Here is a 20222-nt window from a genome sequence, read left to right as displayed (position 1 = left end):
AGGGATTGATTTGGGAAGGATTTGGATTCGGGATTGAACTTGACGATAGATCGGGGCTTCGAGATCTGAGAAGGCACGGACACTAGACAACAAGCAAAGAAACGGATTTCGCAATTAGGATTTTTTTAAGAGCTAGTTTTTCCCGCTAGGCGCCACGACGGAACAGGCGCTACAGTCCAACGGTTGGCGATAGCGGCGCCTGCCGGTACGAATCCTGCTGCCGCGCCGCCATGTCCTCCTCCCGCGGGCCGTAGGAGGTCTGACGGCCGGCGATGGGGGAGAAGGGGAGGGCGGCGCCTGCGGGTATGAATCCCGCCGCCGCGCCGCCATGTCCTCCTCCCGCGGGTTGTCGTCTCCTCCGTCCCACCAGAACCCTAACGATCCCTTCGCCGCGGCGAAGACGGAGGCGGAAGGGGAGGCGGCGCCGCCCGAAAACCCTATCATGCCCAGTGACCCTCCCTCACCGCAGATGGAGGCCACTTCGGAGACACTCACCCAAGAGGAGATGTTGCGTCGGCGGAAGAGCTGTAGGCGCAACACCGGCGTCTCGTCGACATGTATCGGCGGCTCTACTGGACGCTCGGGAAGGAGCGTCGGGCGCGGCACCAGTAATACGCCTGGGAGCTTGGGCGGAGCCCGCTTGAGGCCGAGCAGCCACCGCCGCCGCCCTTCATGTCCGGGCTTGGCGGGGACCTGGTGGTGGTTAGGCTAGTGTCCGCGACGGTGCCGAGGTGGAAGAAGTACGACTTCGCCAGGTGTAAGGTGCAGATCATGGCGATGCCCAGGTTTTGCCACCCCCGCATCCTCTTCGATGACCATCGCGATGGCGTGTCCCTCCCCACCGCGCTCTTGACAAACAGTGTTGGTGATGATGTGGCATCCTGACATGTGGGGCCCACGTGGGTCCCACGCTAACTCAACCTCCACGTCGGATAAAACCGGGGTCAAAAACACCGAAGGATCTAAAGTGAACGGTTTTGTAAGTTGAGAGATGTCATATATCTAGTTTTGTGGTTGGGGACGATTTTGTAACTCGATGACAAGTTGAGGGACCTTCGGTGTACTTTTTACAACGGACTTTGACCCCTCGGCCCGGTAGAACCAATTTAACTGACGATTGCGGCTCATAGGCCATAACCCATACATGTCTCCGTACCCATGCGGCCCACGTTCACGGTTTGTTCTCCTGTGATCTGCTGGGTCCGCACGACGCGGGCCTACCACAGACGAACACGAACATAGCGTGCGCGGCCGAACGTGGTGTGTCCTCGTCTCCGCTGCGACGGGCGTGGGCGAGCACCACCGCTCGTCTACGCGCTCGAGCATCAGATCTCATCAGATCTCGTGAGCCACCGTCGCCCGGCGGCAATGGTCAAGCCAAAGGTAAGGATAGTATGGGTGGCTATCAAACACCCGATCATAGTGCTGCCCTAATAAATTAGGGTAATATGATATTATCTATTATCTTACATTGACAGTTTTGGAATCAAACTAAACCTAACCTTTTTCATGAGCTTCTAGCATTGATGTGTAGTCAGCGTGTTGCACTGGACCAGTTTTTTGAAATTTTAGAATCTGATTTTTAGGATTAATTTTAGGTGGTTTCTTCCGCAGTTTTGTTGCCCAACTCTTTTTTATTTTTTCATGTTTGCTATTCCTAAGTAAACAAGTAAAAGAAACCAGCTAAATTTATTCTTAAAATCAACATTTCAAATTAAAATTAGCTTCGTCTTAAAAGCCGAAGAAGCTATGCCAAATACTGGCTTCTTAAATTGCATGAACAAAATAATAATAGAGAGGAAACACATCACTTACACAATGCTTTCTTCACCTCTGAAGCGCTTCGAAAAAAATAAACTAAAGGTAAGTTTCAGCACGCCAACGTACGCCCCTCTCTGGCGGATTCAGGTCCGGCCTGTCCATTCTACACCCATTGCTGGGGACAATATCATAGTATTTGATGGGTGTTCAATCCAAACAGACGAGTCAACTGTGAAGCATGCAAAGAAATAATATACCCGAGACAACACAAAAAGCACCGGTAACAAAATAGCTTGGGAGTTTACTGTTGTTACTTTGCAAGAAGGCATGAAAACATCATTGCTAAATATACGAAGGTAAATACCAATGAATAATCAAGACATGCTTTCAAAATCCACAATCTGTTATTGCTAACCTATTGGCTATTGCTGTAGCCATAAGTTCTTTAATTTGTACACAACAAAACGGAAACAAAAGAATCAACTCAGTAAGCCCGATGGTTAATATGGACTGCTAACTACAAACAGAGGGAATGAACTCACCGTTGATATGGGGCTAATTTGTGTCATCTATGCTATGCGAAGAATCCATGTAATTAGAATTTAAAGAATCAAATCAGTTGTTTGATTTTTACTAACAGCAACAGAAGACGAAGCATGAATCATCTTGACTCAGAACCTGCACTGTATGGGCGCCAGAAGCCCTTTCTAGCGACAAGAAATTGTTGCTTCACAATTGCAGTCCTGTAGTGCAAAGAGCGAAGAACTGGATCCATTTTTCTAATCACTTGCTCAGTATCTTGCAACACGAACCATTTTCCAGGTCTAAGTATCCTATCAATTTCTGCTGCTACTTCAATGATATCACACCTAAAATACAAAAGCATTAATACCAAGCTTGCTTGATTCTGTACGCTGGTAGAAGAGAATAATGATATTTAAACAGAACAGTTCTCAAAGAATCAAGACATGATTTTTCACCTATTTGTGAGGCCCTGAAGGAGATAACTCATGTGAACAAGATCATAGGTCCGGGGATATGTATTAAAAGATTCACACCAGTCATGATATACCCCAATCAAACCTCTGTTGAAAATGATAGGCAAGGCTTCTGGATGATCAAAAGGTACAACGTTCATAACCCACAAAGGTTTGTGGATGAGTGACGCCGCAAATCTGGTAGAAGAAAGAAAACCAGGTAATTTTATCTCACCATCAAACAAACTATATAGCTAGACTGCTCATCGTTATAAGAAAAAGAAGGATCCTTGAAACATACTGTAAACAGCTATTGGAATCGTGTGAACAGAACATCTGCTTTTGAAGATTACATAGAATGATAGATCCTTAACACAACAAGCTACTATTAGACTACAATCTGGGACATTTCAGAAATTCAAGAAGTTCAAGCCTATATGTGTAAAGATTGGCTGCTGAAATCCACTAAACAAAATGAAATGTACTCTTCAATAGAAAAGCTACCATATAAGGAATAGTGAACACTAGAACACTGGGACCAATATATAAACTCTCAAAACCAACAATCCGGACTAAACCAAATGAACAGTCTAACTATTCAGGAAAACAAAGGACAGAAAATTTCATGGGATCAAAACAAAGCATTCAAACATTGAAAGACATGGTCATAACTTGTGAAATATCAACAAGCCCATTGAAGAAAATTAAGAATCAAAGTTTTCTCACCCTCCAAAACCAGCATTCATATCCATGACATTGCGAACGGTAGACCAATTAACTGCAAACTCATTGAAATATACTTCTGAAACAAGGTCCTTCCAGTGCTTTGTGTCAGAATCAAATTTTTCTTGAGAAAACTGAGTAGAAGCGTTGTCAGATATAGTTGAGTATTTGATGTTAAGCCTTTCTGGCCAGGAAATGGGCCAGCTGTTTCCTTCACCTGAACTTGACACAGCAGGTAACAAGAGGCAACTATCAAGTGGTGCATACCTAAAGAGGGCAACAAAAAAATAACATTAGTTTATCTAGTACAATAAAACTTCTACAAAGCTTAGACACCAGTAGCAAGAACTACTAGCAGATGCCACAAAACTTAAGTGCCTACATCAATGCAGCAATCAGCCCAAACATGCACTAGTGATGTAAGGACTTGCACAAATTGTGTAAGTCTCAACTGTATGTGAAATAAAACAAAGGAAATGACTCATCAATAAGATGTACCAAGGGGAATGTGATCCTTCCCTACTAGGGCATAGGGGTGGTTCATTCTGTTTTCTCTCAAAGTAGCAAGAATTTGAGGTTGGCTTCTGATATATAACAACACCAATCCTATTAACATCCTTAGATTTTACTACTGTCCTCCAGCAAATTGACTTGGTCAGAGTAACCATCACTGCAATAAGTGGAACACAAACTCCAGTTAGCAAGAATACATTGATCCCTACAATCATATGTAAACTATATTGATCCGTGCCTTTAAGGAAAAGTAACAGGTAGTAACATATATAAACCCATCACAGGTCAAACAACAGTGAAATATTCTGTAATCATACACGCATAATGAGAACACTATCATATGAATTTGTTAAATTCATGTTCTTAACTGCAGACCGTGTTACACACCAATATTGTTAAAATGTCAACATAACTGAGACGATACTTTTTATATTCTTAAAATGTGATGCTATCTCAACTGCCTGGGAACTTAGTGTGCCAAGCCTCTGAAGCTTTCACTCGTTCTAACAAGACTTTGTAATTTCCCTTCTAGTACACACCCCTTCATTATACAGAGGTACCAAATTTACAGTCTTTTTTTTATTCTACTTAATATAAGCCAGCATGGAACTTGCTATTATATAGGGTCACAATAAAATACTATGCATGAAACCTTCTTAGCAACAAATTATTTATCTGTTCCACAAAGATGCATAATTTGTTTGAGATAGTAATGTGTAATTTGAGAACTTATGATGGTAAAAATCACTACGACACATAATAGATCTTACTAACCATTCCAGTCGTCTTCATCTCTTTTGCCACGACGATATACAGGAGTTGCAGACCAGATGTAGTATCCTCCAGGCCTGAGCACTCTATTAAGCTCTAATAATGGTTTTCCACCTGTATGCCCCAGGTTAGTGAAGTCATAATTAAAAAAGTGCGCATTACATTTTAACATAGAAAATATAATAAATGAACCCACTGAACATTCCTATTTAAAAGTCAACAACGTGAAGAATTGTAAGATAAACATATCAACAATGGTTTAAAGTACTTGCCATCAGCATACCAGTGGACCCTACACCTTGCACAATGGATCACATCAAATGAATTATCAGGGAATGGAAGTTTTTGTGTTCCAATCACTGCCAACAATGCTGGAATTCCACGTTCGAGAGCAAACTGTATCTGAGCTTCATGCTCATCTTTGGGTGCAACAGACATAGTAATGACATTCCTGTCAAGCAAGTATCCACCAAAGCTGGCAACACCGCATCCAACATCCAGAACAGTTCTTGTATGGGTCCCCCATTCAATGTTTGGCATGATCTATTAAATCAACAAGGCTGGATGTAAACAAATATAACAAGGGATAACATCATATCGGATACTTTGAAGCAATATATTTTAACTTTGCATGATTATCCTAGGAATATATGTCCATGTTTGCTTTTGAACCACCAGGATCCATATTAATTTTAGGAATATGCCACTTAAACACTGGACTTAAGGCTGTGAAGTTGTTTCACAGACAAGCATAAATTTATTGTCTTAATATTATGAAACTTATCTACGACTTAACAACTTCTAAAGTATATACCTGTTGAATAAATCGAATGTAATTAGTCACACCAGCTTTAAATTGAGTTCCACCTCCAGGGAAAACAAAATAATTGCCAGACTTCCTAACCCAGTTCTGGTCCTTCTTGTATTCCACTAACTTTGGATGAGGGACATTATTGTACCAAATCTGAAATTTGCAGAGGAAATATGTCATCACAAGATATAGCCACAATTGGCTTTTATAAAACAGAATTCTAGTTGATGAACATCTTGTGGACGATGCCACAATTGGCTTTTATAAAACAGAATTCTAGTTGATGAACATCTTGTGGACGATAGTTGCACAGATAAAATGCACGGGTCTTTCTGATTTGACAAAAAAAAAAATCCTACTACCTAGTGGATATGCACAATTCTCAACCTGGCAACATACATTAGACGGGGACATTGAAGCCACGTCCCTAAGACCCTAACAGAGTTCTCCATTATGGTTTCCAGGTTCATTTGTACATATAAGTTCATAACAGTAGCTAGTTTAGTAACAAAATACTGAAGAAACTGCAATGTTTGCTTTGTTTACTTGGATGCTTAAACATGCTAGTTTGGGTTGAGTATCACCGATCACGGCACAGCCAAACCACACGGCACACAACACTAACTCTTTGTCAGGTACTCCTATGGGACAAGATTTAGCAATATCAAATTACCATTACTACCATTTCACCATTGTGGAATGAACAAGGTAAAACCGCTTCCTCGCTTACCGAAGAAGGCAAGCAGTCATGCTCACCATGTCACGGCTGCGCGGCCACGGCAAGGGTGACCGGTACCCCGTGGGCAGCGGCACGAGGCACCTCGGCCTCGGCGCCGTCGGGCAGTGGCGCTCCCGGTGCTCCATGTGACGCAGCGACTTCAACGCCTTCACCGCCTTCACGTTGTCCAGGCACGGTATGTAGTCCGCGGCCACCACTCCCTTCCCCACCTCGCACACCTCCCACGACGGCACCGCCACACCTGCCGCCGCCGCCGCTGCTGCTCCTGCTCCATCGCCGCCGGCCGAGACGCCCCTGCTGGTTCCGTTGGTGCCCGCCGATCCACGCACTCCGACGGCGGCAGGGGGCGTGCTCCGACTGCGATCTGGCTGAGGAGCGTCCCTGGTGGGTGCGGTGGCGCCAGCGTTGCTCCCACCGGACGCGTCAACTGGGGTCTCCGGTGAAGATGCGTTGGCGGGGACGGAAACTGGAGTCAGGGGGGGCGGCGTGGCGGCGATAGGAGAGGAGGAGGAGGAGGAGAGGTGAGAGGAGGGGAAGGAGAAGAAAGGGAGCGCGGCAGGTGCGGGGCTGAAGAGGAGGAAGAGGGATGAGAGGAGGAGGAAGAGGAAGACGGAAACAACGATAGGGCGCTTGCGATCGGAGAGGAAGGAGAGGGCGGAGGAGATGGCCATTTCTGCTCCGGTTGGGGGATTGGAAACGGGAGAGCGGGATGGAGCAGGGCGAGATCGCCGACGGCGGCGATGGCCGCCGCCGTGGCCGTGGAAGGAAGCGGGGACAGTGCAGAGAGTTGCAGATGGTGGCGGAGGTTGGTTTCAGAGTTTCAGTTTAAGAGAGGTTGTTTAGTTCAGTTAATGGAGGAGCAGAAGTAGACTAGTAGTATAGTAGTCTCTTGTTGAGCTACTTTTGCACGTTGATGCCTGCTAGTCGTCTGTATTTTCAGGATAACCCTTGTGGGCAATCAGGAATTTTCGTCGTCTCTCGTCAAACAATTTACATTCTTGTTTAAATTTATATAATTCAGCAAAAGAACTATTAGCTAGAAACTGGAAATTTTAGTTTTTTTTAAAAAAAATTTCTCACCAGCTAGATATTTATAAGTTACTTTTCAGAATCTCTAGCTCCTTAACCTTACACTTTGTTCAGGACCAATCTTGAAATAACTAGTCATACGGTGATACATACGCAAAAGTTTCTTTTAAATGAGTATTGCAGAGCCTGAGCTGATCAGGATAAACCGGGGAAGGTATTAGCAGTCTCTGTTTCAGAAAAGAGCATGTTCTGGAATCTGGAGTGTCAGATGATTGTACCATTAGTGCTTAATAAACCATCTTCGCCATCCTTCTGAAAATGGGGCCCACTCTACTTTGGAATGCTATTTACAAGCACAAACGTGCCACCCATGTGATTAGTGAGAATCAGGAGAGCCGGGAAGGTTGTTTATTACTGCAACAGCCAGGAAGGCAGAAAGAAGTACAATTGCCAACGAGGCTGTCTTAAAAAGAGTCCTTCAGCTCCACCGGTTTGCTGTTTACAGTTTTATTTACACTTGATCTGTATAACAACAGGCCTAATAGAACAATCAAGCGTGAGCGTGACTAGTCTCCTTATCTGAGACAGTCAATGATACTGAACTCGCTGTTAGAGAAAAGAGAGAAATTTTTTTTGCAGAGGCAAAGAAAGGGGGAAAAAATTCGCAACTTTATGTGCTACACAATGCCTTGTTTGCGAATGTTGTTTACTTCTACTCCGTATTTGTTAGTCTACTTGGTTAGCTTCATCTGATCTTGAACTGTTTGAGTTTTCTCGAGAAATGGCGCTCCAGAGAGGTCAGAACCACACCGCGATGCAGAAGGCAAGTAGAATGGCCAACTTTTGTGGATTCCTCTGCATTACAAGAACATGGACATCGATCAGGCTTGTGTATCTGAACAAAATGATGTGAACTGAAATGTGCAAAACAAATCTGTGCATGTTCTTATTAGTCCCACAAATGCCAATAACCATAACACTAGTTGCATGACGGAAACGCTGGCTCAATCAACTGCAAAATACATCTAGACCAAGCAGAGTAGTATAGATTCCAGAACAGCTTGAAACAAAACATTTTGTTGCCTCATGCCTGTTTCTAAGGTTTATTTGAACTGACAGTTTTGCTAGCTAAGCACACCTTGCCTCCTCGGCTTGCTCTTGTCTGTTGAGCAATGGCGAGGTGTTTCCCCCTGCATGCCTCAGGAAGTTCACCATCATAAGCTCTGCAGATGTAGGCTTCAAAATTCGTGTAATCCTGCAGATCAGTGACATAATGTGCTAGTTCTCCTGACAGATTTAAGTAATGGTGCATAATATGACTAGAATTTTCAGAAAAGAAATGGAACTTACATCACCAAGGGGGCGCCCGTTTACGGTCACCCAGGGTACAAACTGATGAGGAGGCTGAAGGGCATTCGTCTCTGCAGCATACTGGAGTTGAAGCTGCACATTCAATTGATTTATTATTAGATGATCAAAATTCAACGTACATAGAAATATGCTGCTGAGCTGTTCTGAACAAATCTGAAGAATAGCGCAAGAATCAGATCCATTATCTTGTGAATGCATATTACTCCCTCCGTCCCAAAATTTAGCATTTTTTTTGTGGATGGGACGTATCCTAGTAGAATCTGGACAGACCTTCTATCCAGATTCGTAGTAATAAATTATGTCCTATCCAGCTAAAAGTTGCTATATTTTGGGACGGATGGAGTATATGGTGGTCTTCAGAAAAAAAATCATTTAGGATGTACTTTCATTGTTACTAAACACAACTATACCAGAACTACTTATTTTATTTTTCTAAATAAAAAAACAAGCTGAGTACTTTCTTAGCTCAACATATATCAACTGCAAATCTGAAAGTAAAAGACAATGGAAATAGGAAGCCAATAACTGAACCTACCTGTGTGCCGTACCCTGAGTTATAGCAGTCCATAACAGGTTGAGAGGCTAGACCAGTTTCTTGAAAGCAAGATTGCCACGCGTTCCATTTTTGAGTCAGCGCTAAATGCTCAATGCAATTAATGAAAGGGAAATGCTGTTCCTGCATTCAGAAGAACAGATACTGGTGGCACTTCAGTGCATTGTCTCAAATTCTATCGATGTGAGCAATAGATGAGCTTGGCAGATCTACCATATGCTCATTCATACAGTACATCATACTACTACTATATAGATGGATTAAATGCCAGCATGTTTTGTCACATAATTACACTACAGGACACTGAACTATTGAGTTCAGAAACTTTTTTTTTTGTTCTGTTAATGTAAGGCATTACCGCGTCAGGCCAAAGTCTGATCACGCAAGCTTCTATCGCATTGAGTTGGCATTCCTCCTCTCCATGCTGCAAAACCAAGCAATTAGAGTAGGCAATCGGAAACCATGGTGAGCGCGGGGCGAGGATGACGAACAGATTAATAACGAGATGGGTGAGGAACGGAGGCTAGCGATCGAGGCGGACCTGGCAGGTAATCGATCCGTCGGGCGAGACGCGGCCATTGCCGAAGGGGACGAGGCGGAGGTCAACGACGGGGGAGAGGCCGTCCCGGAAGATCCTCGCGAGGTCGTTGACGACGAAGCCGGAGCAGAACGGGCACAGCGTCTCGTAATAGACCGACATCGTGACCCTCCCAGCGGCGCATGGCGCCGTGGCGAAGGAGAACAGTACGAGGGACAAGATGAGGATTCGAGGAAGAATTCGCGAGGAGGAAGAACAAGAACAACAAGCCATGGGGCAAGCGGGGAGAGGAAAAGAGAGCTAAAGGCGCCGCCTTTTTTTTTTTTGGTGCAGGGGGCTAGCCAATGTACGCGTCGTCGATCGAATCGATCGATCGCGAGATCGATATGCTTTAGCTCCTTTTGGAGGCGAAAGGAAGGAGACGGAGAAGGAGATGCTCTTGGATCATCTCCTCTCCTGGAAGGCAGCCTTTTCCCAGGTCAGGTTGCGCGGGAGACAGGTTTTCAAGAAGCGAGCGTGGCTTCATGTCAGGCCGGCGAATCGAATCGAGTGAGAAGAACCAGCTTTGCCGCTTGCTACTGTAGCCTTTGCTTTCGATGGTGTGGCGACCTGTGGCTGTGGGGTTCAACGTACGATTACATGTTCGAACTCCACACAAGAGCACCGAGTGACTTTATGCTGGATGCCGCAGATATCGACGATCAGGTTCCTATGGGGCTATGGGGCATGGGCTACGTCACTAGAAACTCCGATGACTGCACATATGAGGGAAACTGTTTTAACGGCTCGAGTGGACCCACCTATTTATTACATGTCATCTAAATAAAATGACAAAGATTTTTAACTGTGAGCTGGAGTCGGTTCGAAAAATAAAATGACAAAGATTTTTGAGTTGTAGGATGACCTAGTTGGTTATCTTATTGCTGCAGGTAAAAGAGAACAAGTAAAGGGAGGGACCTGGAAGAGATCTCAGAGCTAGATTTCTTCTGCTTTCCTTTTCCTGTTCTTTACTCTGTTCCTTTTTTATTTTGAATGATTTTGTTTCTCTTCTATCCACTTCATTTCCTAGCCTTTTTCCACTTTCTACTTTATGATGTTTGCTCCCTTATTATTCTTTCGCTTTTTGATCAGTTTTAAGTCCAGAACCACCAAATGATGCAATTTAAAACATATCCATTTCTGAAGTTAAAAAAAGTGTATTATTGATGGGGAGGAAATGCCTACGCATTCCGACAGTTTATTCAACCGTGAAACCTGAAATACAGCAGTTTCTGAACCTGAGTACGAAATATATGTTCACAGGCTTATATATAACCTTTGCTTCTCAAGCAATCCACAGAGTCCCTGATGGTTTTTTCGAACGGAATGAAATGCACACCAAGATCAATTAGCTTCTTCGAGGCAGCCTTTGATCTCACCACCCACCCTTGTTTATCCTCCTGGATTCTGATGCAGAAAAGAAAAAGAAAGAAATTAGCAAGAGAAGAACACTGCATCTGATTTAAGAGATGTTGATGCCCATAGATGCATCACCTGTGGATCGGGAATTCAGGTTAAAGCTCAGCAAGTTTATCATGGAAATCAATCAGACGCTCTATGGACTCGATGCATAAGTGGCGTCCCTGTGCCGATGTGTTCTCATAGATCACTACCGCGGACTGTGCCACATCTCTGACATCGACACAGCCAATGTAGAAGTCATCGATGTCAAACCTCTGGCCTGTGCATGACAAGCGATCTTAGAAGCTACTTACATCAATTAAACATTGTAACACTGAAGAGAGTTGAGAGACTGACCTCCGAGAATCTGAAGCAGCATATGGAGACTAGAATTAGGGGATGGCATCAACATTGGGCCCAATACCAAGCCTGGATTGAGGGCGACCAGCTGAAAGCCTTCCTTTGCGGCGAAGTCCCAGGCAGCCTTCTCTGCCAGCGTTTTAGATACGTTGTACCAATGCTGCACTGAGTAAAATTAGCACAGCTTGAAGAAAAAAAAAAGGTACAGTACACTACATATTTCCACAATGTGAAGTTGATTTAATTCCGTTGCCATTACAGCACATGCATATAGAAGCAAAATATAGTAACTTTTCGGATTGCGTGTCTGGATGATGTAGATATTCCCATCTGACATGCACTGTGCTTTTTCCAAATAAGGAAAAAGCACAGTAAGTCTGCAACAACCAACAGATTGCACAACTCACACCAAGCGTAACATCATATATCAGCACATATGATTGTGATTTGTGACTTGTTAATTAGTGCCAGCACCCTGATTACCCCCAAGTCCCCCAACACATCGGAGACTCCCGGTGCGGCTAGTGCAGTTGCAAATTGGGAAGTTGTGTACCTGATGTTTCTTGAGGAGCTCGACGTCGGCCCAGCTGTCGTCGTCGATGACCTTATCAGCAGGCCACTCAGGATTGGGCACTATGGCAACCTGCGACGCCATCAGCATTACACGGGCGACACCGCAGTCCTTCGCGGCACGGAGGACGTTGAGAGTGCCACTCACCGCTGGCTTCAGCAGCTCACCCTGCAGGGCAGGCACAGCAGCAGAAAACGTCGTAAATTAGGCGATGAGTTGACCGAAAGAACTGCATTCGTGCAAGTGTGCAGGCAGTACTGCAGCTGCAGCTGTGCGATTGTGAAGGGAGAATTTGTTGCCTCGGGGTCTTGAGTCGGGTGAAGTGTGAGAGGGGAAGCCAGGTGGAAGACGCCGTGGGCGCCGTCCACCGCCGGCGTGATGGAGGCCGGGTCGAGGAGGTCCATCTGGAACAGCCGGAGCCGCGTGTCGGCGCCGTCCAGAGCCTGCAGGTGCCTCGTCTCGCCGTCGTCCTCTACGAGAGAAGAAAAAACCGGAGATCTTGAGCTGCCCGCGTATGGTTCGGTGTAGTCATGATCTCGTGGAGATGAGCAGAGAGAATCTAGAGCGCGTGTTACATACGGAGGTTCTTGACGGTGGCGTGGACGGTGTAGCCGCGGTCGAGGAGGAGGCGGACGAGCCACGAGCCGATGAAGCCGCTGCCGCCCGTCACGCGGACGAGGGCGCCGCTGCTGTCCCCGGTCGCCGCCATCTCGCCGCTCCGCTCTCCGCAATCCGCTCGACTCGGCGCGCTCGGACGGACACGGGCACCGTGGTGGAAAGAGACCGGGTGGCCCGTGTTTGGCACGTTGCGTGAACTAGGCGGGTTAGCTAGCGTGGTGCACGAGGGCCACATGAATAGCCATATGAATCCGAAAACACTTACCCTCGGTCGTCCGGCGCGGGGGGAGCCGGATCGGGCGCTCCCCCCACGCCCCTCTCCCCCACACGCCCCTCTCCCCCACGTGTGCACCTGTAGGTCCACTTACTTCTCTCTCTCTTTTTTCATAAAAGATGTTTCACCTAATATATTTACAATGTTTCACTATTTATATGTTGTAGTGAATTAAAATATTCTTTTAAAAAAACCCATATATTTTGGAAACTCTCTATTAAGGGAATTTGATTTATTTTTTGTTCTACCAAAAATGTTTCAACTAGTGTACTCACAATGTTTCACTATGTATAGATCTAATGTTGCATTGAACGGAACATTCCATTGCAACAAAAAAAACCTACATATTTTGGAAACCCCCTATTAAGGGAATTTGGTTTATTTTTTGTTCCACCGAAAAATGTTTCACCTAGTGTACTCACAATGTTTCTATGTATAGATCTAATGTTGCACTGAATTGAAACATTCTTTCGCTATTTGCTGAAACATTGTTTTTATATAAGGTGAAGCAACACCTGATTTGAAAGAGTGAAACATTTCCGATCTACTTAGTGAAACAATTCCGGTGGAACATCGTGCAACATTTAAAAATAATTTAATAATAAGCTAAATTTTTTTTCATCGGAATATATCCATGTGTGGTCTTGTTTTGAAGATTTAATTGCAACGAATTTAATAATATAATCGGATCATAATTTGGATAAGTAATTTAAGAGAAAAATCAGTTTAAAATAGTTTTACACGTAAACGATTTTCCCGGCCCCGCATTGGTCGATCCGACCGATCCGTAGGCGCGTCCATATGAATCCATCGTTTCCATTGGTCGTTGAGATGGACAGCGCTGAGCCGGTGAGTGGCCCAGTTTGCTCTCTGAGCTAGTAGTACTCTTTCCATCCCATCCTATAATACAAGAAATTATTCTCTTTTAAATAAGTATAAGGATAGCATGAAAATACTATAATACCTCTATTAAATGATATTTGCTTATAGGTGAGTGGGTAGTTAAGGGTTAAAATGGGTAAAAATTTGAATTGTAATTGATGGATGTGACAAGTAGTACACCAAAATCCTTTATATTGTGGGACAACTAAAAATGGTAAAATCCCTTATATTATGGGACGGAGGGAGTATTACAGTACAAATTATGGTCAGCAACGATGTTGACGTGATTCCGCATTGCAACAATTTAATCAAAATACTATTATCTTCTTAAAAAAAATATAAGAAGTTTAGATTAGATACGAGTATAACGAAAGTTAACGAATTAAATAAAAAGTGATTGTGATTGGTCAAGAAAAGAAAATAGGTAAGGAATTTGAATGGTGAGAAGTTGTGATTGTTTGAGAAAAAAATATGGGTGAAGAAATTGTTACTCCATTCATCCTAAAATAAGTTAATTTTGTATGGGATGTGGCATTTCTCAGCGAATTGTCAGCCTCAGTATGAATTCTCTGCTTGTACCGTTGTATGGTGGAGCCAACCGAACATCCAATGCGAGATATTCAACTATTTATCACTTTTAGATTTGGCAATTAATTATTTAGCATTAGATTGATACATCATTTATATATGAATCGTAAATAGTTAAACATCAAATTTAAAAGTAACAAATAATTAAATGCCCCGCACAACACCCGGGCGGGTGGTGGTTCAGACTTCAGAGAGGCGAGTGCACCAGAGGCATTGAAGTAAATCGCAATCCTTAGTTGGATGCTAGTTGGATTGGTTTGGATCGACATGGGCTGGAGGTTTTCAGACTTTCACTTTGGGCCAACTGGGAAGATGTCCATTTGTTCCGTTGGCTGGCCTGAGCCCTGAGCCTTCCAAGGATTTCTCACTCCCTCCGTTTGATCTTTTTAATTAAACTTATTTGAATTTAATAAATTTTATAAAAATATCATAATATTTTAAATATAAAACAAATGTGTTATTAAAATATATTCAATGCTAAATTTAATGAAATTAATTTGGTGTTTTAGATGCTAAATTTTTCTATAAATTTGGTCAACCTTAAAAAGGTTTGACTTGAAAAAAAAGTTAAAATGACTTGAAATTTGAAACGGAGAGACCAGTTTGTTCCTTACCATTTCCCACTGCAGTTTATCTCCAGTACCATATCTCTTTCCCCTCAAAACAGGGCAAAATATCATCTCTCTCCGAATTACGTTTTTTCCGATGGGTATCATCAAAAACAGTTCGATGACGGATTTGATGTAGCCCGTGGAATCTGGAGTTCTGGACAAGAAAAATAATTTCAGACCACCGAACGATGATTTGTTTTTAATAAAAATGAAGATCGAAGCATCCTCGGTATCTACCGTGGAAAAATAAACGAATCAATAAAGATAATTTATGATATATCTGTAGTCTTAACGGTTAAAAAGTAGGAAAAAGTACGAATTACCCAACCGAACTATCGCGGTCGTCCGAATTATCCCAAAACCACAAAACCGGACATTCTTCACCCCTAACTATGTAAATCGGACAAATTACCCCCCTCGACCCAATCCGCGGTAGTTTTGGTCCACATGGCGTACGCGTGGCAGTCCAGTCAGCACTCTATTTATAAAAAAAATGTGGGACCCACCCGTCATCTCCTCATCCTCTCTTCATCTCTCTTCTCTCTCTCACTCTTCCTCTCTCTGTCAAACGGGTCGGCGGCGGCGTGCGGGGGAGGACACGGCGGCGGTGGGCGGTGCCGACGAGGGGGGGGGTGAGGAGGATGGAGCGCACGGCGGCGGCAGCGACGGGTGACGCGGAGGCGGCGGCAGCAGCGATGGGGAATGAGGAGGATGACGACGACAAGGATGGCGATGGAGGAGTGGAGGACGACGGCGAGGACGTTGGCTGCGGTGGCCATGGCGGAGAGGCGGAGCGCGGGGAGGACGCGGCTGCGGTGGGCGGCGCCGAGGAGGTGGCGGAGCGCCGGGGTGCGCCGCGAGCTTTGTCACCGCCCCCGCTGTGCCCGCTGTCCCGACGGCGCCACAGAGAGAGAGAGAGAGGGAGGGGGGAAGCTGCGCCGAGCGGCCGCCTCCTTATCCCCCGTCCCTGGTGCTCTGCTACCTCCTCGGCGCCGCCCGCTGCCGCCGCGTCCTCCCCGCGCTCCACCTCTCTGCCATGATCGCCGCAGCCAGCGTCCTCGTCCTCGTCCTCCACTCCGCCATCGCCATCCTCGTCGTCGTCCTCCTCATCCCCCGCCACCGTGCACGCCATCCTCGTCGTAGTCCTCCTCATCCCCTCTCGTCGGCGCCGCCCGCCACCGCCGCGTCCTCCCCGGCGCTCCGCCACTACCCGCACGCTGCTGCCACGTCCTCCCCCGCACGCCACCGCCGACCCGTTTGAGAGAGAGAGGAAGAGTGAGAGAGAGAAGAGAGAGGATGAGGAGATGACAGGTGGGTCCCACATTTTTTTTATATAAATAGAGTGCTGACTGGACTGCCACGCGTACGCCACGTGGACCAAAACCACCGCGGATTGGGTCGAGGGGGGTAATTTGTCCGGTTTGCATAGTTGGGAGCGAAAAATGCCCGGTTTTGTGGTTCGGGGGTAATTCGAACGACCACGATAGTTCGGGAGGGTAATTTGTACTTTTTCCTTAAAAAATATGGTTGAAAAATTGACTTCGATAAAAAAAGAGAGACTAAATTAAGTTTTAAAATTTAGATTTTCAATGCAGTTGATGAGCAAATTAACAGGAAGGACATGTTTGCACAAGTGATGCAAATTTTATCTCCTCGATGACTTCACGTGTCCTATCGGAGAGATTCGATAATTTAACACTTTTTAAAATGGCTTTCGATTATTTGATATCTTGGCCCACTTTCATTCACTCAGATGGTCCCACATGTCATCCTCATAGGTTTTAATAAAAATAACTGAAAAAAAATGTGTTAAATTATCAATTTTTTTGTCCTATCGATGCCGGTCGGACACAATAATCGTCCAACGTGCATGGTGAGGCAAATCGCCACTCCCGGTCTACAAAAGTATCATCCTAGCTACTACTACACCATGCAACTGGCCGCGCAATTTGCCAAGTCGATCTCCTGCTTTGGATGCTTACATGGTCACATATAATCTCTATCCTTTCTCTGTTCCTTGTCCAGTTGGGTCTTTCGCAAACCAGTACATGCGGCGAGCAATTAAAGTGGCCGACAGTGTAAGCACACAATCATGGCGCCAAACCCTCGATACCAATTCGCCGGATGGCGAGTTGTTCTACCTCATTAGTCATTAGTTTTCCTTGTCACTCAACCCCCTCATGTCCTGCACAAACCTCAATTTCAATTCGCTGTTTACTGATTCTTCCACAGTCGATGCGACTTCCATGACAATTTAACCACGCAAACTGCACAGGAGTATTTCAATAGCTGGGCCAATCTTTTTTGTAAGCAGAGTAAGACAAACTTGAAACTAGTGCTAATTGTCCAAGCTTGCTGGTAACTACTGATGCGTAGTGCTCAAGCCACTAATTTAGCTGACAACCAGCAAAGGAGCTTGTGACACTGACATGCGGCAATGTTTCTCTGCGTATGTCGAGAAGAAAGACTTGTAGATGGAGTATGATTTGTGAACCACTTGCAGCTCAAGTGTGCGCTACATGACCTACATCACAATGCAACTCGGCTCAAGTTTACGTGGTACATTTGCAAGATGGAGTAGGCCAAGGAAAGGCATCGCCGGACAGGGGGCTGCCTCCGATTTTTCTTGGCTAGATTTTGAATGGAGACACAGGCACACAGCTCTCGTTTGAAATGTATGCGCGCGCGCGCGGCAGCAAGTTGGCTTCGCTGCAGGATTCCTCCAGATTGAGACTTGGAAATGTGGGATGATTGTCTGTTTACGGCACAAGTTGTTAATTTGTTTATTTTAGTCCCTGTTAATTTGTCCATTTAGCACGCGTGTCTTTTACAAGTTTTATGTGCTTTTGACGTATTTCATTTTAGTTGTGTGTTATTGAATTATATTCCACCTGTTTAAAAATATTTGATATTCAGAAAAATATTGGGTTAAACTTTTAAATTCCGACCATCAACCATAAATGCGTAGTTTAAAAACAAAAGAAATGATAAATGCAGTTTTGTCTTGAAAAGTATACTTTCATAATATCAATAATCTTGTTAGATTTTATATACTTATTTTAATATAAAACTGATCGTGAAAATTTTAAAAGTTTAACCGAATCTTGTTATCGTAAACATAAAATATTTAGGGTGTAGCTATATTTATGACGCCATATTTTTCATCAAAAATAGTCGACATGTATTTACATTGTAAGTCCCTAAATTACATATGTAATTTTAGTGTAATTACAATGTAAGTCTCAAAATTACATATGTAAGTACTAAAATTACATACTAATTACATATGTAAGTGGGGTGTAAATGAGGTGTAACTACTATGTAAGTGGCTGAAAAAAAATCGACTGTAGCATATGGCGCCATATTTCTAGCAACTCCGAATATTTATGATTGGAGGGAGTCTATATTGCAGACCTTTCTCCACCTTAAATCATTTTAGGCCTACGAGATTCGATCTAATCCACAATTAACCTGCAGGAGTTTGCAGTATTCCATCCCACTGGTCCTACATATATATATATATATCCTTTTCCAATTTTCTTAATTAGAATTGCATCTATATATGAGCTGAGAAAGAAATACCTTAATTAGAAATTTAGAATATAATATCGAATAACCTTCGAGTCGCAGTGAATCAAATCATAATTATGCTCAAGAGCGATAGAAAACAATGGCTATGGGGCCAGGATAAGCAGTTGACAACTTGGCAGTTGGCACACGAAATTTCATATGCAAAGAAAGGAGCAACACTTGTAGTACCAAGTTGCATCAATGTTAAAATGCACGCTGAAAGAACTCGTAGAGAAAAAAAAGAAATAAAATAATAAGAACCGTATAGCAAACAACGAATCTGGACATACATTTGTCTAGATTCATTGTACTAGGAGAATGTAACCCTACATCCCTTCCTAGATTACGGAGGGAGTAAGTAATTTTCTCATCATTTGATATTGTTGGCTTATTAGATGCAAAATTTAAAATTTGAAACTAAATTCGGAGTTAATATTTGGGTTTATCTTCGTACTTGCATAATATAAAAGTTTTACCTTTAAATTATTTTTATTATTCCATTTATATTTCTACGTTTTATTGTGTTCTTTTAAAAAAAATGGGGGCATGGCCTAGTTTGGTGCCTCTAAAGAATAAGGATTGAGATAAGAAGCTTATCAAATATTGCCATCAAGCCTATATAAGCGTACCTTTTTTTTAAGGGGCAATTGCAAATTTACCACTACTTTGAATCGTTATTGCAAGATTGCTACTAGAAAATTGCAAAAATACCTGTCATTCAAGTGGTATCCTTGCAATATTGAAAAAACCGATGGCAAATTTGCAAATGCCCCTTTTTTTAACGGTGAGTTGCTTACCGTAGGAAGAATAAGATCAGGTGATACTCTAGTAGTTTTGATACAACGTGTATCACTACTTAAACAGAGCCCGGCCAAAACAACGGGTCATGCCCCCCCCCCCCAAGGCATGTGGCGAACGAGTCGGCAGGTTATCTCTTTGCCCACTGTACACGAAGAATCTAAAGTCTAATTGTGCCCTAGGTTATCATACCAACAGCTGGACCATTGAGATCCAAATTAAAGCGTTCAAGAATGGTGGAAATATTGGCCAACAAATCCTATTGGTCGTGTGGAAAATCTGGAAGGAAAGAAACCGGTCTTCGAGCACAGGAGACCATGACCCCTAGACTCATGGTGAAAATAAAGAAGCAAGCAAGAACATGGGTCTTGGCAGGTGCAAAACGGCTACGAGAGATTTTACCAAACACTTAGGTCCAGTACAGCTCTATACAGTTTTTCCTTTCCATCTCTAGAGGTTGTATTTTTCTACCACTATATGTCTATATTCAATGAAATAGCAAAATCTCGTACTAATTCCGTTAAAAAAAAAGAAGCGTCCGGCGAGATAACTACTTGAAAAGCTACTCTCATCACATCAAAATTATTTAAAGTTCGTGCACATGTAGTCAATTAATGAGACTATATATTAACTTGGACGTAGCATAATGTTATGCCTCTTGTTGACTAAAAATGTTCGGGTATAAATGGGATTGATAATTGATATATTTTATAGGCTAAATTAC

At 43.7% G+C, this 20222-nt stretch overlaps 3 protein-coding genes and 1 pseudogene across 3 annotated transcripts; 1 reads left to right on the top strand and 3 right to left on the bottom strand.

The window, feature by feature from the left end:
• Positions 1-328: 328 nt before the first annotated feature.
• LOC127756343 (uncharacterized) lies at positions 329-885 on the top strand (annotated as a pseudogene).
• Positions 886-1389: 504 nt separating this feature from the next.
• On the bottom strand, positions 1390-7118 carry LOC127760663 (probable methyltransferase PMT23). Its single transcript, XM_052284952.1, has 8 exons — positions 6313-7118; positions 5560-5709; positions 5018-5288; positions 4749-4859; positions 3960-4131; positions 3465-3728; positions 2742-2936; positions 1390-2630 (listed from the first exon to the last, which is right to left on the bottom strand). Exons 1-8 carry the CDS (start codon positions 6964-6966, stop codon positions 2423-2425), a joined length of 2025 nt encoding a protein of 674 aa, XP_052140912.1. The 5' UTR covers positions 6967-7118; the 3' UTR covers positions 1390-2422.
• Positions 7119-7709: 591 nt separating this feature from the next.
• Positions 7710-10415, bottom strand: LOC127755797 (gamma-interferon-responsive lysosomal thiol protein-like). The gene is made up of 6 exons (XM_052281442.1): positions 9790-10415; positions 9607-9672; positions 9231-9371; positions 8675-8767; positions 8463-8579; positions 7710-8179 (listed from the first exon to the last, which is right to left on the bottom strand). Exons 1-6 carry the CDS (start codon positions 10057-10059, stop codon positions 8123-8125), a joined length of 744 nt encoding a protein of 247 aa, XP_052137402.1. The 5' UTR covers positions 10060-10415; the 3' UTR covers positions 7710-8122.
• Positions 10416-10954: 539 nt separating this feature from the next.
• On the bottom strand, positions 10955-12976 carry LOC127768288 (phenylacetaldehyde reductase-like). Its single transcript, XM_052293841.1, has 6 exons — positions 12737-12976; positions 12457-12629; positions 12140-12325; positions 11584-11746; positions 11320-11506; positions 10955-11232 (listed from the first exon to the last, which is right to left on the bottom strand). The coding sequence occupies exons 1-5, from the start codon at positions 12864-12866 to the stop codon at positions 11340-11342; spliced, it is 819 nt and encodes a 272-aa protein (XP_052149801.1). The 5' UTR covers positions 12867-12976; the 3' UTR covers positions 10955-11232; positions 11320-11339.
• Positions 12977-20222: the final 7246 nt, after the last annotated feature.

The sequence above is a fragment of the Oryza glaberrima genome, chromosome 1, assembly GCF_000147395.1.
Source record: "Oryza glaberrima chromosome 1, OglaRS2, whole genome shotgun sequence".
Lineage (NCBI taxonomy): Eukaryota > Viridiplantae > Streptophyta > Magnoliopsida > Poales > Poaceae > Oryza > Oryza glaberrima.
The sequence above is the reverse complement of the archived record's forward strand: the minus strand, read 5'-3'. Positions and strand labels throughout refer to the sequence as shown.

Bases quoted from the DNA above. Each gene is read 5' to 3' on its own strand.
- LOC127760663 (XM_052284952.1), bottom strand. From the start codon at position 6,966: ATGGCCATCTCCTCCGCCCTCTCCTTCCTCTCCGATCGCAAGCGCCCT. The intron at 4,132-4,748 runs GTTAGTAAGATC...CACTTATTGCAG, and splicing joins AGATGAAGACGACTGGAATG to TGATGGTTACTCTGACCAAG. The intron at 2,631-2,741 runs GTGAAAAATCAT...TTTGTATTTTAG, and splicing joins CTTCAGGGCCTCACAAATAG to GTGTGATATCATTGAAGTAG.
- LOC127755797 (XM_052281442.1), bottom strand. From the start codon at position 10,059: ATGGCTTGTTGTTCTTGTTCTTCCTCCTCGCGAATTCTTCCTCGAATC. The intron at 9,673-9,789 runs GTCCGCCTCGAT...TTGGTTTTGCAG, and splicing joins ACGGATCGATTACCTGCCAG to CATGGAGAGGAGGAATGCCA. The intron at 8,768-9,230 runs GTAGGTTCAGTT...TTGAATGTGCAG, and splicing joins ACTCAGGGTACGGCACACAG to CTTCAACTCCAGTATGCTGC.
- LOC127768288 (XM_052293841.1), bottom strand. From the start codon at position 12,866: ATGGCGGCGACCGGGGACAGCAGCGGCGCCCTCGTCCGCGTGACGGGC. The intron at 11,747-12,139 runs GTACACAACTTC...TACTCAGTGCAG, and splicing joins AGCTCCTCAAGAAACATCAG to CATTGGTACAACGTATCTAA. The intron at 11,507-11,583 runs GTCAGTCTCTCA...TGTCATGCACAG, and splicing joins GCTGCTTCAGATTCTCGGAG to GCCAGAGGTTTGACATCGAT.